General features: G+C 44.8%; 1 protein-coding gene across 1 annotated transcript; it reads left to right on the forward strand.

Moving 5' to 3' along the window:
- Positions 1–2,356: 2,356 nt before the first annotated feature.
- LOC140721195 (cell adhesion molecule CEACAM1-like) lies at positions 2,357–18,946 on the forward strand. The gene is made up of 10 exons (XM_073036054.1): positions 2,357–2,465; positions 4,911–5,186; positions 5,911–6,171; positions 11,480–11,767; positions 15,183–15,294; positions 16,485–16,540; positions 16,959–17,023; positions 17,219–17,260; positions 17,844–17,887; positions 18,244–18,946. The coding sequence occupies exons 1-10, from the start codon at positions 2,357–2,359 to the stop codon at positions 18,245–18,247; spliced, it is 1,257 nt and encodes a 418-aa protein (XP_072892155.1). The 3' UTR covers positions 18,248–18,946.
- The last annotated feature ends 438 nt before the right edge of the window (positions 18,947–19,384 follow it).

The raw sequence follows: 19,384 nt of genomic DNA on the forward strand, positions 1-19,384 counted from the left end.
TGAGTTCTCGGGTGCAAAGATAGGCCAGACTGCGCAGACGCGTGACGTCAGCCAGTTGAGCGCGAACAGTTTAAAAAGAAGACAGCCATATTCAGCGGGCAGCGGAGTGAGAGGCAGCAGAGTGGAAGGGTTTTGGCTCCACGGGCTTCAGCGATAACGAGACGCGGTAAGGCAGCTGTTGATTGGAAAAGGAAGTAGCATGTGTGTATGAAGCCAGTTTTCTGTGGTCGTTGTCAGATGAGGGAGGTACTGGAGTCTCCCGGCGTCCCGGACGGCCACATCTGCACCCGGTACATCGAGATGCAACTCCTGAGGGACCGTGTTAGGGAACTGGAGCTGCAGCTCGATTACCTTCGTCTGGTCAGGGAGAGTGAGGAGGTGATAGAGAGGAGTTACAAGCAGGTGGTCACACCGGGGCAACGGGGGACAGAGAAATGGGTCACAGTCAGGAGAGGGAAAGGGAAGAGTCAGGTACAAGAGAGTACCCCTGTGGCTGTACCCCTTGACAATAAGTGCTCCTGTTTGAGTAATTTTGGGGGGCGGGGGGCAACCTGGCTGGGGGAAGAGACAGTGGCCGTGCCTCTGGCACAGAGTCTGGCCCTATGGCTCAGAAGGGTAGGGAAAGGAAGAGGAAGGAAGTAGTGATAGGGGACTCGATAGTCAGGGGTTCAGTCAGGCGATTCTGTGGATGCAGGAAAGATACCCGGGTGTTAGTTTGCCTCCCACGTGCCAGGGTCCGGGATGTTTCTGATTGCGTCCAAGTTATCCTGCGATGGGAGGGAGAACAGCCAGAGGTCGTGGTACATATTGGTACCAGTGACATAGGTAGGAAAAGGGAAGAGGTCCTGAAAGAAGACTACAGCGAGTTAGGAAGGAAGTTGAAAAGCAGAACATCAAAGGTAGAAATCTCGGGATTACTGCCTGTGCCACGCGACAGTGAGAATGGGAATACAATGAGGTGCAGGATAAATGCGCGGCTGAGAGATTGGAGCATGGGGCAGGGATTCAGATTTCTGGATCATTGGGATCTCTTTTGGGGCGGGTATGACCTATACAAAAAGAGCGGATTGCACTTGAATCCCAGGGGGACTAATATCCTGGCGGACAGGTTTGATAGAGCTGTTGGCGAGGGTTTAAACTAGTTTGGCAGGGGGTAGGAATCAGAATGTGAGTGCAGGGATTAAGGTAGAAGGACAATGGCATAATGCTAAGAGTTCTGAGTTGATGAGGAAGGACAGGCAGGGGACAGAACATAATTGTAGCCAGTTAAAGGGTTTGAAATATGTCTATTTCAATGCTAGGAGTATTAGGGACAAGGAAGAGGAACTTAGAGCATGGAGCAGTACGTGGAACTGCGATGTTGTGGCCGTTACTGAAACTTGGTTGGAGGAAGGGCAGGATTGAATGATGCAGGTCCCAGGATTCAGGTGTTTTAAAAGGAACAGGATGGGAGGTAGAAATGGTGGTGGGGGGGGGACAGTGGCATTGCTGGTCAGGGATAGTATCACGGTTATAGAAAGGGAGGACGCTGCAGAAGGAGTGTCCACGGAGTCAGTCTGGGTGGAAGTCAGAAATAGGAAGAGTTCACTCACGGTGCTGGGAGTAGTCTATAGGCCCCCAGATAGCCCTCGGGTCATCGAGGAGCAGATAAGCCGGCAGATTTTTAAATGGTGCAGGAAATACAGGGTAGTTGTTATGGGTGATTTCAACTTCCCTCATATTGACTGGCACCTCCTGAGTGCAAGGAGGATAGACAGGGCTGAATTTGTCAGGTGTGTTCAAGCAGGATTCCTGACAAATTATGTGGACCGTCCGACGAGAGGAGAGGCTATCCTGGATCTAGTTCTGGGTAATGAACCTGGCCAGGTGACAGACCTCTTGGTGGTGGAGAATTTTGGAGAGAGTGACCACAACTCCCTCAGCTTCAGCACAGCTATGGTAAGGGATAAAACCAGACGAAATGGTAAAGTGCTTTACTGGGGACAGGCTAAATTTGAAGGGATGAGGCAGGAACTATCGAGAGTAAATTGGAAACAGATGTTCAAAGGGGAAAGCGCAGAAGTAACGTGGGAGAAGTTTAGGGACCAGGATAGGTTTGTCCCACTGAGGGAAGGGGAAAATGGTAGGAAAAGGGAACCGTGGCTGACGAAACATGTGAGGCAACTCGTCAAGTGGGAATAAAGAAGCATATGTTAGATATAAGAGCAGGAAGTATGAGACAATTATGAGAAATATAGGGTAGCCAAGAAGGAGCAAAAGAAAGGATTTAGAGCTCGAAGGGGGCATGAGAAGGCCTTGGCATGTAAAATTAAGGAGAGCCCCCAAGACGTTCTCTGCGGATGTGAAAAATAGGAGGATGACGAGAACGAATGTGGGACCGCCAAAGGATAAAGAGGGCAACATGTGCCTGGAGGCAGAGGGGGTTGGGAAGGTCCTAAATGAATACTTTGCTTCAGTATTCACAAGTAAAAAGCACCTTGATCAGGATGAGGTCGAAGTCGAGCGGGCCTGAGTGCTGGACAATGTGGAGATTAAGGAAGAAGGAGTGCTGGATCTTCTTAAAAACATTAAGAATGATAAATCCCCAGGGCCGGATATGATACACCCCAGGCTGTTGTGGGAATTGAGAGAAGAGATCGCAGGAGCATTAGCAGTGATCGTTGAATCCTCTTTGGCTACAGGGGAAGTGCCGGAGGACGAGAGAATGGCAAATGTAGTTCCCTTGTTTAAAAAAAAAGATAATAGGAAGAAACCTGGGAACTATAGACGGGTGAGTCTTACGTCAGTGGTATGTAAACTACTGGAAAGCATTCTTAACGATAGGATCTACGAGCATTTGGAGAAGTACAGTCTACTCATGAATAGTCAGCATGGCTTTGTGAAGCGAAGATCATGCCTTAAGATCCTGATTGAGTCTTCTGAAGAGGTAACAAAAGAATTTGATGAGTGTAGGGCAGTGGATGAAGTCTACATGCAGGTTTGCAAAGCATTTGACAAGGTCCCTCATGGGAGACTCATGCAGACCCCTCATGAAGGATGTGGAAGCTATGGAGAGGGTGCAGAGGAGATTTACCAGGATGTTGCCTGTTTTGGAGAACAAGTCATATGAAGCAAGGTTAGCAGAGCTGGGACTTTTCTCTTTGGAGCGTAGAAGAATGAGAGGGGAATTGATGGAGGTCTACAAGCTTATGAGGGGTATAGTTAAGGTGGATAGTCAGTACCTGTTTCCCAGGGCACCAATAGCAAACACCAGAGGGCATATGTACAAAATTAAGGAAGGGAAGTTTAAGGGAGACATCAGGGATAAGTTTTTTACACAGAGGGTTGTGAATGCCTGGAATGACTTCCCAGCGATAGTGGTGGAGGCGAAAACATTAGGTGGATTTAAGTGCCTCTTGGGCAGGCACATGGATGAAAGGAAAATAGAGGGTTATGGGGTACTGTGGGTTTAACACATTTTTGGGGAGTATATGGGTCGGCACAACATGGAGGGCTGAAAGGCCTGTACTGTGCCGTAGTGTTGTACGGTTGTCTGGTTCTATGGGGCACGTGACACACTTCTCCTGGCAGTTCATTCCAGATGCATAACTTCCTTCGGTGTTAAAAAAAATCACTTTTTAGTTCTCCTTGGAATACCTTCCTTTTTTCTGTATCAGTGCCCTCAGGGTTGGACTTCCAAACCCGTCGGAAAGATTACAACTGTATACCGCATCTCAAACATTCAGGGGTTCAGCCCGTATTCGCTTACGTTCCAATGGAATAAAGATTTAGAAACATAGGAAGCCTACAGCACAATACAAACCCTTCGGCCCACAAAGCTGAACCGGACATGTCCTTACCTCAGAAATTACCCAGGATTACCAATCGCCCTCCACTTATCTCAGCTCTGTGCACCTGTCCGGGAGCCTATCGCTTCAGCCTCCACCACGTCGCCGGCAGCCCATTCCACGTACTCACCACTCTCTGATTTTAAACAAAATAAGCCTGACATCCTCTCTGTAACTACTTTCAAGCAGCATAAAACTGTGTCCTCTCGTGCTAGTCATTTCAGCCCTGGGAAAAGATCTCTGACTATCCACACGATCAACGCCTCTCATCACCTTATACACCTCTATCAGGTCACCTCTCATCCTCCATCTCTCCAAGTAGAAAAGGCCGAGTTCACTCAAGCTATTCTCATACGGCATGCTCCCCATCCAGGCAACATCCTTGTAAATCTCCTCTGCACTCTTTCTATGGTCTCCACATCCTTCCTGTAGTGAGGTAACCTGAACTGAGCACAGTACTCCAAGTGGGGTCTGACCAAGGTCCTATATAGCTGCGACAGGTTACTATCGATGCAATGCTCCTCAGACAGGATGAAGAGGTCAATACTCCCCAATGCCATTAGGCTTTACAATTCTACCGCCAGGACTTAAGAACTTTTTAAAAGCTATTATTAATGCTTTTTGAGATAGTGATTTAGATGCATATCATATTCTTTACTGAGTTAAGTATTGTATGTAATTAGTTTTGCTACAACAAGTGTATGGGACATTGGAAAAAAGTTGAATTTCCCCATGGGGATGAATAAAGTATCTATCTATCTATCTATCTATCTATCTATCTATCTATCTATCTATCTATCTATCTATCTATCTATCTATCTATCATTACCTCTCGGCTCTTAAACTCAGTCCCACAATTGATGAAGGACCATACACGGTATGCCTTCTTACACAAGGATGAAGTGACGTGTCTCCGGTCTACGGTCTGCATCTCAAACCTCATGTCCATCAAACAGAACGATTTCTTAATCTTTTTTTATTATGGAACAAAAGATGTTTGATTTAGTGTTAGATTCAGAACGGAAGCATCCAGATTCTATTCTTGAGTAGCTCACTCACCAATCTCCTGTGTTTTTGTTTCAGAACCGGTTTCCAATGCCACTGTTACATCTAATGCCACCAGACTGATAGAGTACAGTGACACCGTCAGACTAACCTGCTCCGCAACAGGCACGGATGTCTCTTACCTGTGGCTTGAGGAGAATAGCACGATAACTCCCGGTGGCAGGTTTGAGCTGAGTGCTGATCACAGCAAACTCACTGTTTCTGGAGTGCTACGGACAGACAGAAGTTTCACCTGTAGAGCAAGCAACCTGATTAACGAAATCACAAGCCCTCCGTTTAATCTGGATGTCTACTGTAAGTGTCCCGAGACTCCGGTAGATACACAGAGTATTGTTAGTCCTGCTAGATATGGGGATCCCACAGAGGGGGATTATATCTGTGAACGGTAACACAGTGTTAAACTCAGATGAACATCCGAATTACTGAACAGTTGATCGGGAGTTATATCCGAGTTTATCTCGGAAGCTGGGAAATTATTTTTTTTTTCTATTCTCAGTCTAAAATCTTAGTCGCATTACGGCGAACATTAAACCATCACACTGTAGGTTCACTCCCGTACTTCAGGGGAAAGAAACGTGTAGGAGAACGTGGCATGCCCTATGTATGTCTTCACACACAACAACGTGGCTGAGTTCTTCCAGCCCGCTCAGCTCAAAGGGAAAGGAGATGCATATTAAATGTTGGCACCGCCAGAAAAGGCCACCTCCTGTGAACCAATGACGTCAGTATTTTTGTGACGCGATTCCAGCACGCTGATGTGTACAAAGTCAACAGGGACTTTGTAAACAAATGGCATGTGCACAAAAGCGTGGACATATCCGAAATACAGAGCAGGGTTTGTAATGTCATTCATATAGACAGGTGAAATGATAACGCTTGTGACTCTCCTGTTTACCGTCTGTGGCTTTTCGACAAATACATTCGACGGTGTGTAGGAGCACTGCCTCTGCTCTTCCTGTTCGGCTGCGAAACTCTGCAGAACTTCCTGTCTAATTTGTTGCAATCCGTTATCTTTTAGACGGACCAGATCGTCCATTTCTCATCGCTCAACCGGACTCGTCGCTTCGCGTTGCCGGAAGCACCGTAACGTTAAGATGTTTCACACAGTCGCACCCGGTTGCTGATATATATTGGCAACTGAACGGTGTCCATCGACAAAGAGGGCAGCCTCTCATCCTCGACGACATCTCTGTGAGCGACACGGGGAATTACACTTGTAAGGCCTATAACAGGCTGACTGGGAGGTACAATGCCTCAACCATGCAAATCAATGTGGTCGGTATGTAGTCAGTTTCTCTCTTTGCTGTGGTCATCTACTTAACGGTGTTGGTGCAGACAGACCAGAGTAATTAAACTATATGTGTAGTGTTCTCGCTCAGGTGTAAGAGAACGCTGAACTAAACACCGAGGTAAACCGTAGTCAATGAAAACAGGATCGCAGTAAGATTAACCGTTTACTGTTCCCTCTTCCACATTAACGTATGGTGAAAACTGTTGACAAAACAATACAAAATTTGTATAGTATTTGTTTCCTTCTTGATATCACATTTACATCGTAAATACTTGCAAAGGTAAAACTACAACTACTACATTACATTAAAATGCAGCATACAGTCAGAATCTACCTACGCCATTGACTGCTTTAAATACACTTCAAAACAAACTATCCGCAACTCTTTAACTAACGAAAACATAAACCTTATCAACCGTCATTACTTTTAACAGAATCAGCGTTAACATTTTATTTCAACATATCGATTATCTCATGAACTTACGGCGTTGCTTCACTATGTTTCTAATGCGTAGAAAGACAACTTTTCTTACGCTGATCCTACACATGTGAGCCCCCTCCTTCCCGTTTCTCCAAACCGGTATTTTCCCACAAGACGCTGCGAAACCGGATGTGACGTAATCGCAGCCGCGATATATCACAGACAACGAATTTACTTTAAACAATCCTAACTTTAACTAAAAAATGCTAACAAACGAATTACTAAAGCGAAAATATTATAAACTAAAGAAATGCCATAAAGACAACACAACAACCTTTACGGTGGTCGCAGAACCTGGTCTCCAGTGAACTCTGCCAGACCTGCTCTCGGACTGTTCAGTTCTCACTGTTGTGCGTGGCTGTGTATCGCCGTTTCTGTTTGCAGGCTGCTCGCACTTGTCTGTGCCGATGTCAGTTCCATCCGTAATGCCATCAAGTAATCATTTTTGCTGTATTTTACTCTATTTTTGAAAACGGACTGCTTCTCCAGTCAGCTGGAAATTATTAGTTCTAAATCATCGAGCGAAAAGTTTAACGATGTTCCCCTCCCCAGTGCCGCCCAAATGTCTATGACAGTATAGAAACATAGAAAACCTGCAGCACAATACAGGCCCTTCGGTCCACAAGGCTGTGCCGAACATCTCCCTGCCTTAGAAATTACTCGGCTTACATATAACCTCCATTTTTCTAAGCTCCACTTACCTATCCAAAAGTCTCTTTAAAGCCCCTATCGAATCTGCTTCCAGGACCGTTGCCGGCAGCCCATTCCGCGCACTCACCACTCTCTGCCTAAAAGACTGACCCCTGATATCTCCTCTATACCTCCTCCCCGGCGCCTTAAAACTGTGTCCTACTATGACAACCATTTCAGCCTTGGGCAAATGCCTCTGACTATCCACACAATCAATACTTCTCATCATCTTGTACACATCTATTATGTCACCTCTCATTCTCCGTCCCTCCAAGGAGAAAAGGCCGAGTTCACTGAACCTGTTTTCATTAGGCATGCTCCCTAATCCAGGCAACACCATTGTAAATCTCCTCTGCACAATTCTATGGCTTCCACATCCTTCCTGCAGTGAGGCGACCAGAATATTGACAGCATTCTGTAGTTTTATCTCTGATCTGTGCATCTGTAGTAATTTGCTTTAAAAAGAATATATCTCCTTGGAGCCTTCATTTCAGCACAGTACGTTACACGTGATACATGATCTGTGGTATTTTTACAGAAGCCGTATCCAGGCCCAACACCACATCGAATGACGCTGACTCAGTAGAACACAATGACACAATTAGTTTGCAGTGCACGGCAAGAGGCATGCTTCCTATTCGTGTTTAATGAAAAGCAGGACAGTTAGCTCTGACGTTAGGATTACTGTGAGTAGCACATCGACTGAACGTTTACCGGCAGTATCACTGTATTAGTCCATGTGTCAAACACGGATTATAGTTTAAATGGAGAAAAAAACAACAAAAGAGAATGATGTGGAACGGGACTTGGCGGTCCTTTGTGTAGGATTGCCTAAAGGTTAATTTGGAGGTTGAGTCTGTTGTGAAGAAGGGAAATGCGACGTTAGCATTCATTTCAAGAGGACAAGAATATAAAAGTAAGCATAGAATATTGAAAGTTTATAAAACTCTGGTGAGGCCTCACCTGGAGAATTGTGAACAGTTTTGGCCCCTTACCCGAGAATGGATGTGCTGAAATTGGAGAGGGTTCAAAGGGGGTTCACGAAAATGATTCCAGGATTGAAAGACTTGTCATAATATGAGACTTTAATGTCTCTGAGCCTGTATGCACTGGAATCCAGAAGAGTTGAGAGGAAGGAAACTGTCTATCAGGTCACCCCTCATTCTTCTGAATTCCAGTGAATACAGACCCAAAGCATCAACTGTTCGTCATATGAAAACAAAAGACTCATGTGAGTGAACATCCTTTGAAGCCCTTCCGTTTCAACACATCCTTTCCAAGAATAGTGCCCCAAATCTGCTCACAATACTCCAGGTGAGGCCTCACTGGTGCTTAAAAAGTTGAAAGATCACATCATTGCTTTTACAATCTCGTCCACATGCAACGAATGCTAACATCGCCTTCTCCCCGCATCCCTTGATGCCCCGAACGATAGAAAATCTATCAACCTCTGAGTTAAATACACATAAAGACTTGGTCTCCAACCCTGCTTGTGGCAAACAATTCCACGGATGTGCAACCTCTTCTGAAGAAATACCTTTTCAGCTGCGTTCTGAAATGAGGTTTCTCTATTTTCTGCTGTGTCATCTTGACGTTGACTTTCCCACCACAGGAATCATCCTCTCTATAGGAAGCTATAGATACATCATCATCTACTATAGGAAACATCCTCTCCAGATCCACTCTATCTGTGTCCTCTGGTCCTAGAGTCCCCCACTATAGTTAACATCCTCTCCACATCCACTCTATCTGTGTCCTCTGGTCCTAGACTCCACCAGTACAGGAATCATCCTCTCCACATCCACTCTATTTGTGTCGTTTGTTAGGAGTTAGGAGGATGGTTAGTCTGAGGCCATAATCCTCTCCACATACACTCTAACAAGGCTTCTCACCATTCGATAGTTGTCTGTGTGGTCACCCCTCATTCTTCTGAATTCCAGTGAATACAGACCCAAAGCCATCAAATGCTCTTTATATGAAAATCATTCAATGATTGACTCATATGAGTGAATTTCTAAGACAAATGGCCTAAATCTGCTCACAGTACTCCGGGTGAGACCTCACTGGTGCTTAAAAATAGAAAGATTACAGCGTTGCTTTTATAAACTCGTCCACTTGAAATGAATGCGAAATCACCACAAAATCAATATAAACCTTAACGTTTATTGGATCTTGCACAAGGACTCCCAAGTCTCAATGCACTTCAATACTTCGTATTATTCCTCGACTTTTGTGCATAACCGTTCGCTAACCGGCACTGTGTTTTATCTGTCATTTCTCTGGCCATTCTCCTAATATGTTTTGTAGCAGGATTTAAGTAAGATTTACAATGGGATTTACAAGGATGTTTCCTGGATTGGGGAGCATGCCTTATGAAAGTAGGTTGAATGAACTCGGCCTTTTCTCCTTGAAGCGTCGGAGGATGAGAGGTGACCTGACAGAGGTGAACAAGATGAAGAGAGGCATTGATGGTGTGCATAGTCGGAAGTTTTTTTTCACCAGGGCTGAAATGGTTGCCACAAGAGGACACAGGTTTAAGGTGCTTGGGAGTAGGTACAGAGGCGATGTCAGGGGTAAGTTTGTTACTCAGAGAGTGGTGAGTACGTGGAATGGGCTGCAGGCAATGGTGGTGGAGTCGGAAACGTTAGGGTCTTTTAAGAGTCTTTTGGATAAGGACATGGGGCTGGAAAAATATAGGGCTATGGGTAGGACTAGTAATTTCTTAGGTCGGGACATGTCCGGCACAGCTTTGTGGGCCGAAGGGCCTGTATTATGCTGTAGGTTTTCGATGTTTCTATTTTTCTGCATGATGACACTATTCCACCTGCCATTTCTTTGCCCATTCCCCTTATGTGGCCTCCATAATTCCTCAATGCGAAATGCCCCTCCACTTGTGTTCACGTCGTCTGCAAACTTTACAAGAGTGCAATCAATTCCATCGTTTAAATCATTGACATGTAACAGGAAAACAATCGGCCCCAACACGGACCACCGTGGAACACCACTGGTCATTGGCAGACAGCCATGAAAAGATCACTCTTTGCCTTTCGCCAATCGGCCACTACTTTATCCATGGTAAATCTTCCATGTAATACCATTAACTCGAAGCTTGTAAAACAGCATCATGTATGGCACCTTGTCATGGGCTTCTGAAAATTCCCGAACACAACATCAACCGGTTATCCTTTGTCTATCCTGCCTGTTATTTCTTCAAACGATTCCAGCAGATTTGTCTGGCAAGATTTCCCCCTGAGGGAAGCATGCTGACTACAGCCTATTTTATCATGTGCCCCCATGTCCCCTGAGACCTCATCCTTAATAATCGACTTTCCAAACGATTCTGGCCAAACTCCCGTCCTCTGTAATCAATTTACTCCATTGTGATACTGACACGTTGGCGCGTGGCCTAATGGACAAGGCGTCGGACTAGTAACCTGAAGGTCACTGGTTCGAACCTCAGCTGAGGCAGCGTGTTTGTGTCCTTGAGCGAGGCACTTCACAACACATTGCTCTGCGACGTCACCGGTGCCAAGCTGCATGGATTCTAGTGCCCTTCCCTTGGACAACATCGGTGGCGTGGAGAGGGGAAGGCTTGCAGCTTGGTCAGCTGCTGGTCTCCCATACAACCCTGCCCAGGCCTGCGCCTTGGTAAAAAAAAACTTCCAAGGCGCAAATCCATGGTCTCAGGAGACTAACGGATACCTATAATGCTGACACGTATGACTTCAGCTTCTCCTTCACAAATTTCAGGGTGAATTCGATCCTATTATAAACACTTTCCGAGGTTGTTTGTTTTCTATTCCTTAAGGTCTCTATTCAATACTGGATCATTGCTCAACACCAAATCCAGAATAGATGATCCTCTACTGGGCTCAACCACGAGCTGCCCTGAAACACCAGCTCGCAGGGAATCGCATTAACCAAATTACTTTATCTCCCGAAGTAACAGCAGCAAATCTTTAAACTCTGCCGGAGTTTCATTCAGTTTGCGATCTGACCTGATATCGAAATACATGGGGATGAGAGACGGGAATGGCGATGATATGGAGCTGGAGACACACAACTATTGTGAACGTGAAGAGAAAACCAAGCGTAAAACCATTTACATTTTAATTGTATTTACAGGGCCAGTGACCGGGGTTGCCGTAGTGACCAATAATTCCACTCCCCTGGAAAACCTCGATACCATCGCACTGAGTTGTGACGCGTTGGGCACTGTTGAGACACGGACATGGTTCAAGGATGACCAACCCATCCGGGAAAACGGCAGACTATTTACATCTCCCGACAAGGCGAAACTGACTATAATCAGTGTGAACAGAAACGACGCAGGGACGTACAAGTGCATCGCCAGCAACTCTTTCAGCAGTGATGCTGGACAGACCTACGTGGAGGTTTACAGCAAGTACACAGGTAACCAGCAACCATCATTTGTACCGGATTTTACTCTACTCGACAGGAATTCTCATTTTATAGATAAGCCAGAGATGGTCAGAATTGTACCGGAGCGTCCAGCTGTTTCAAATATAGTGTCAAACCTGACGTTAACTTGCCAAGTGGAAATAAGTCCAGAACCAGCTTATTGGCTCAAAGTGTCTGACACTCCGAGGGAGGAGTTGTAAAGTTTGATGGCCACAGGCAGGAATGACTTCCTATGACACTCAGTGTTACATCTCGGTTGAATGAGTCTCTGGCTGAATGTACTCCTGTGCTGAACCAGTACATTATGGAGTGGATGGGAGTCATTGTCCAAGATGGCATGCAACTTGGACAGCATCCTCTTTTCAGACACCACCGTCAGAGAGTCCAGTTCCACCCCCACAACATCACAGGGTTACGAATGAGTTTGTTGATTCTGTTGGTGTCTGCTACCCTCAGCCTGCAGCCCCAGCAGCAAAATGATAGCACTGGCCACCACAGACTCGTAAACATCCACAGCATCTTCCAGCATATGCTAAAGGACCTCATTCTCCTCAGGAAATAGAGACGGCTCTGACCTTTCTTGTAGACAGCCTCAGCGTTCTTTGACCAGTCCAGTTTTTTGTCAGTTCGTATCCTCATGTACTTGTAATCCTTCCACCATGTCCACACTGACCCCTTGGATGGAAACAGGGGTCACCGGTGCCTTGGCCCTCTGCAGGTCCACCGCCAGCTCCTTAGTCTTTATCACGTTAAGCTGCAGATGATTCTGCTCGCACCAAGTGACAAAGTTTCCCACCGTAGCCCTGTGCTCAGCCTCATCTCCCTTGCTGATGCATCCAACTATGGCACTGTCATCAGAAAACTTCTGAAGATGGCAAGACTCGGTGCAGTAGTTGAAGTCCGAGGTGTAGATGATGAAGAGAAAAGGAGACAGGACAGACCCTGTGGAGCCCCAGTGCTGCTGACCACTCTGTCTGACACACAGTGTTGTAAGTACTGTGTGCCAGTGCTTGGAAGTGCAAGTATCTAAAAAGCGTAGATTGGTACAGGTTGTTCTCTGGAAAGGATGTCGTTGGTAAGTGGGAGGCCTTGCAAGGAGAAATTTTGAGAGTGCAGAGTTTGTATGTTCCTGTCAGGGTTAAAGGCAAAAGAAATAATAATAAGGAACCTTGGTTCTCGAGAGAAATTGGAACTCTGATAAAGTAGAAGAGAGAGATGTATAACATATATAGGCAACAACGAGCAAATAACGTGCTTGAGGGGTATAAAAAGTACAAAAAATACTTAGGAAAAAAATCAGAGGGCTAAAAGAAGGCATTAGGTTGCTTTGCCAGTCAAGGTGAAGGACAATCCTAAGAGCTTCTACAGATATGTTAAGAGCAAAAGGATAGTAAGGGATAAAATTGGTCAGCTTGAAGATCAGAGTGGTCGGTTATGTATGGAATAAAAAGAAATGGGGGAGATCTTAAATGTTTTTGTTTGCATCTCTATTTACTAAGGAAACTGGTATGAAGTCTATGGAATCAAGGCAAACAAGTAGGGAGGTCATGGAACATATACAGATTAAAGAGGCGGAGGTGCTTGCTGTCTTGAGGAAAATCAGAGCAAATAAATCCCCAGAACCTGAAAGGGTATTCCCTCGGACCTTGTTGGAGACTTGTGTTGAAATTGTAGGGGTCCTGACAGATATATTTAAAATGTCGGTATCTACGGGTGAGGTGTTCATGTTGTTCCGTTGTTTAAAAAAAAAGCCTCTAAAAGTAATCCGAGAAATTATAGGCCGGTAAGTTTGACGTTCGTAGCAGGTAAATTATTTGAAGGATTACTAAGAGAAAGGCTTTACAAGTATTTCGATAGACAGGGACTTACCAGGGAGAGTCAAGATGGCTTTGTGCGTGGTCGGTCATGGTCAAACCAATCTATTAGAGTTTCTCGAGGAAGTTACGAGGAAAGCAAATGAAGGGAAGTCAGTGGATGTTGTCTACATGGACTTCAGTAAGGCCTTTGATATAGGAGGTTAGTTATTAAGATTCAGTCGCTAGTTATACTTGAGAGGTAGTAAATTGGATTAGATATTTTCTCAATGGGAGAAGCCAGTCAGTGGTAGTGGAGGATTGCTTCTCTGAGTGGAGGCCTGTGACTAGTGGTGTGCCACAGGGATCAGTGCTGGGTCCACTGTTATTTGCCATTTATATCAATGATCTCGATGACAATGTGGTAAATTGGATCAGCTAATTTGCTGATGATACAAAGATTGGAGGTGTAGTGGACAAGTGAGGAAGGTTTTCAAAGCTTGCAGAGGGATTTGGACCAGTTGGGGGAATGAGCTGTAAAATGGCTGATGGTAGTTTACTGCAGACAAATCTGAGGTATTGTACTTTGGAAGGACAAACCAAGGTAGAACATAAAAGGTAAATGGTAGGACACTGAAGAATGCAGTAGAACAGAGGGATTAAGAAATGCAGATACAAAAATTACTGAAAGCTGTGTCACAGGTAGATTGGCTCGTAAAGAGAGATTTTGGTACATTGGCCTTTATAAATCAAAGTACTGAGTATAAGAGTTGGAATGTTGGTGAGGTTGTATAAGACATTGGTGAGGTCAAATTTGGAGTATTGCATGCAGTTTTGGTCACCTAATTACAGGAAAAAACATTAATAAGGTTGAAAGAGTGCAGAGAAGGTTTTGTAGGATGTTTCCGCGACTTGAGAAACTGAGTTACAGAGAAAGTTTGAATAGCTTTGGACTTTATTCCCGAGCGTAGAAGAATGAGGGGAGATTTGATAGAGGAAAATAAAATAATGATGGGTATATATAGGGTTAATACAAGCCGACTTTTTCCACTGAGGCCGGGGGAGAAAAAAATAAACAGAGGGCATGAGTTACGGGTGAAGGGGGAAAAGTTTAAAGGGAACATTGTTGGGGCTTCTTCACACAGAGAGTGGGTGGGAGTGTGGAATGAGCTGACAGGTGAACTGGTAAATGAGGGCACATTTTTAATATTCAACAGAAACTTGGACAGGTACATGGATGAGAGGTGTATGTAGGGATATGCTCCAGGTGCATGTCAGTGGGACTAGGCAGAAGAATGGTTCTACACAGCCACGAAGACCCGAAGGGCCTTTTTCTGTGCAGTAATGTTCTATGTTTCTATGGTTCCATTCGGAAATTTGTACTGGGATATCCCCCACCATCCTTCTAAATTCAAACGAGTACACTTCCAGAGCAATTAAACGGTCCTCGTATGTTAACCCTTTCATTCCGGGAATGATCCTTGTGACACAATATACGACTCTAAACTGACTCAGTCAAATTGTTGTGAAAATGAACTTGCCACTGATAAAGACGTGTTCTCGGAATGTAAGATATATATATATATTTCCTTGTGTGTTATCAACAAAAACAGATGGCAATTGCACCCTCGGCTCTGGCGCAATCGTGGGCATTCTACTTGGTTTACTTGCCATGGGCCTGATCGGCGGAGCCAGTGGATGGTTGATCGCGAGGAAAACTGGCGGGTAAATGCATATTTTCTCCAAATATCACCTCTACTTTTAATTCGTGGGTTAGTTTTTTCTTTTTTTTTTGCATAAGTGGGATATTGGAAGCTTTAATGCGAACTTGTGATGCGACAGGCGAATGAAGCAAATTAGAGGGAAATAGATAAATACCTGCTGACGGTTCATGTGCAAGGTTCAGGAATGGAACACGAGCGGTGCATGAGTGGAGATGCCCACCAGGCACTGATGTCCTTTCGGTGGGCGGTAACGGATATTAGACCATAAGAGCATGAGATACAAGAAGAGAAGTAGGACTCAGAATGCCAGAACAATTGGGATGTTGGACCATATAGGAGCAGAAGTTAGCCATAACAGCCCATTGAGTCTGTTCTGCCATTCAATCATGGACTGACCCAATTCTTCCAGTCACCGCCACTCCCCTGCCTTCTGCCCATACCCTTTGATGCCCTGGCTAATCAAGAAACTATCTCTGTTTTAAATGCGTCCAGTGAAATGGTCTCCACAGCCGTTCGTGGCAACAAATTCCACAGATTTACCAGAGTCTGTCTAAAGTAATTTCTCCGCACCTCTGTTCTAAATGGACGCCCTTCAATCCTGAAGCCGTGCTTTCTTGTCCTAAACTCCCCTCCCATGGGAAATAACTTTGCCATATGTGACTGAATATTACCCTGTCGACAACAATCAACTTCGGGTATCATGGAGCAGTCGGTCAAACCTCGCCTCTCGTCTGATGATCAAAAAATAAACGGGGACCGCTCCGGCTCCATCTGTTTGTGTTTTTACATCTCATTTCCCAAAAGCTGCTAAAATCGATCAGCATTTCCGGAATCATTCCACAGATCAGGGACAGTCCGTGGACAGAATCAGCATTAAGCTTTCACGTGGGCGTTATTTTCTTGAAATGTGAACATTTGTCTGAAAGCGGAAGCGTTCAGTGATACATGTGTCACTTTCCGCTGACAAACTGAGATCTGAAAGCCCGAAACACTATCGCTGTGCAATCCAATATGGCCACTGTTGTTAAGATCGAGTAGGGCTGGAATCGGGCATCTGATAGCCGGAATAGTTTCAAGTAAAAACCAGGGAGTATCCAATGGATGAATGGGAATTATATCATTCGGTGTATCAGTGCAAGAAAGTCACTTCCTGCCGGATTCATATTTTGTCCTTTGTTTCTGTTTATTCAGGATCAGAGATCCACCACGATCCCAATACGACACGAGCATCAATTCCGGAAGGAAGGGTGAGTGAACTGCATTTCAACTGTTCTACTACTGAACCCACGGATATCTTAATATTTCATTTAAACATGTTAGTTCCTAATGCACAGAAGCTGGAGGTTTTCATCCATGGTTACGAATAATGCTGCTTGGGTTGTTGGGATGTCCAGTTTAATAAGTGGAAATTTTCAACTCAGGATTACAATATAATGGTATTTTCCTTTCCGTATCTGACCTAAATTATTGGTCGTCTATACAAGGGATTATCAAATTATTGGTCGTCTCTGCAGGGGATTACTTGTTTCTGGCGTTTGTGGGAATGTAGTTCATGCTATCGCTGGCATTTTGTTTTGTGGACGGGTTGCCGGGTTGACATCCGCTGTATTAACAACGGCCCATGATGCTCTTCACCGCTGTGACGTATCTGTATTGTTCCCGCAGGCACCTTGGATACAAACACCGTGAACGCATCGGGAAACTATGAAAATCTCTCAAGGAATGAACAGGTTGGATCTTTGTATTATGTTCATGATCTCAGTCATTGTTTGAAAGATGAGAAGATAAGTAATGTGATGGGTCGCGTCCGAGCAGCAGTGAATGTGAAGATTGATACCCTCGGGGTTTACCTGTGGAGAGACAGAATACAATTGTCGAGCGCAAGGTTAAACGTCACAATAGACATCTTCAATTTCTCCTTTCAGGGCGCAAGGAACAATGCAGAAGATGGAAACTCCACTTACATGGTGAGGGAATTATTTGCGTCACTCCCTTTTTGAAGTAATTGTTCCACTTCACACAGTATGATGAATCACACAGCGGATGAACTCATGAAGTAATATGTGTCAGTCTTTACTGCGGAGCAGACAATCAGTATGACAGTGTCAGGGCACTGGAGTGGTTGCAGTCACTATAATAAGGAGAAGATGCAAGACAAGCTGGAAGGGCTGAAGGTGGAGAAATCACCGGGATTAACTGCACCCCAGCATTCTGAAACGGGCCGCTGAAGAGGTAGTGGACGGATTAGTACTGACATTCCAAGCTGCTGATTTCTATGGAATTGTTTTTGTGGGCTGGAAAGTTGGAAATAGCACTCTGATCTTCTTGACGGAAGGGAAGCAATGGATTAAGCGCCCTTCCGCTTAGGGATCATGTCTGTCTGTCTCGGATCCTCTGTTCGTCATGGTCCGACTGTTCCATGTTACTTTCACACATAATTTATTAAATGAGCGCAGATACTCTTCAATATTCTTGCAGTTCGCTTCATTTACAAAATGTTTTTGATAAAAAAAATATCTGCTAATCATGCTGATTTCCTCAAACTTACAGGGACTTGTCCTGGAGGACCGATCTGTTTACAGTGATCTGAAGAGGTAAGTGAACGGGATATTGGGCTGCCGATACATAGTGTCACCTGTAAAGGAAACGTATCCACGAGCTTCTGTTCTGTGAGCCGTGCAGGACCATGGTTGTGCCCGTGATTAGCAGTTTCGAGACACGTAACAGCGCAAGACTGGAGTTAGGCGGCATCGTACAGCGATATATTGTTATTGAAAGGAACAAATTTCCTGGGACCGTGGCGATATGAAATCTCCTAGTTGTATGCAAGGTTGCATTGTCACGATGTTTGACACAGAATCAAAAGTCATCACTTCGTATTTATCCTCCCCAGCAGCAGCACTTTCGGCTTGCTGACGTGATCAACATAAATTGTGTGTTGTTTCCGCAGATGACGTCACTGGTGAAGAGAAGTGGATGGTTGGCACGTGATTTGACCCAGAGGAAGGGCAGCCATCGAGGGAAAAGCCACCGTTCAGAATGTCCCTCATTGTTTCTTTATAATTGTTCTCCATGTCTCCGTTAGATCTTTTATGCGTTTCACATCCTCACGACGGTCATCACTGAAGGTTTTGACTCGTTTGTATCACAGCAGCTTAGTTCCCTCACCTCAGCCCAGACTCCTATGACCTATAATTGACACCTTCACACTGCCGCCGACATTTTCCCTCTCAACTTTGCTGTGTGATCTAACCTCTACACCGTCTTGTCCCACATCATGTGCCGGTAGGTTTCTGACTACTGGTTACGCTGAAAAACATGAAATATCGGAGCGCTTCACGCTCAAGCCACAGCTTAGATTCGTTATTCACTTGGCGTGAGGCCGGTGCCGCGGCACAAGCGGCCAAGTGGGAATAATTCCATTAATTTCACCCTTAGCTCTTATGGTGTTTAGCTCCGGGGTTGTGCGCCCAATGTTTGTTTTTTGTTTGAGTGATTTTCAGTTGGTAGGGTTTTTATTTAGTACGGGTTCTTTTTTTCCTTCATTTTCTTTCAAAAATATATTCTTAATACTTTATTTTCACTTATTATTATTGGTATTTTGCTTAGCTTTGTTAATCAGTTAGTTGCTAATTTAATTCTTTATTGCATATCATGACATATTGACTTAATGTATCTTTTGTTAATCTTTAATAATAATTAATAAAAATATTTTTTAAATGAAAATGAGTCTCATAAAGGACCCATTTATCCGCCTTTGCTGGGAGGGCATTCCACACACCCATTACTGTCTGTGTGAAACTCTTACCTCTGATATCCCCCTTGTATCTACTTCCAAGCATTATGAAGCTAGACCAGTCGTGTTAGCATCCTAGGGAAAATGCCTCTGAGGATCCACACGATCGATGCCTCTCATCACCTTATACGCCTCTATCAGGTCACCTCTCATCCTCCATCTCTCCAAGGAGAAAAGGCCGAGTTCACTCAAGCTATTCTCCTAAGGCATGCTCCCCCATCCAGGCAACGTCCTTTTAAATCTCCTCTGTCAATCGGGCTTGCTGTCGTTCGCTGAAAGGGCCGAAGCAACTACT

The sequence above is a fragment of the Hemitrygon akajei genome, unplaced genomic scaffold (assembly GCF_048418815.1).
Source record: "Hemitrygon akajei unplaced genomic scaffold, sHemAka1.3 Scf000052, whole genome shotgun sequence".
NCBI classification, from domain to species: Eukaryota; Metazoa; Chordata; class Chondrichthyes; order Myliobatiformes; family Dasyatidae; genus Hemitrygon; species Hemitrygon akajei.

Excerpts from the sequence above, each read along its gene's own strand:
- LOC140721195 (XM_073036054.1), top strand. The coding sequence starts at position 2,357 with ATGACGAGAACGAATGTGGGACCGCCAAAGGATAAAGAGGGCAACATG. Across the intron at positions 2,466-4,910 it reads CTTTGCTTCAGTATTCACAA|AACCGGTTTCCAATGCCACT; the intron begins GTAAAAAGCACC and ends TTTTTGTTTCAG. Across the intron at positions 17,261-17,843 it reads ATGGAAACTCCACTTACATG|GGACTTGTCCTGGAGGACCG; the intron begins GTGAGGGAATTA and ends TCAAACTTACAG.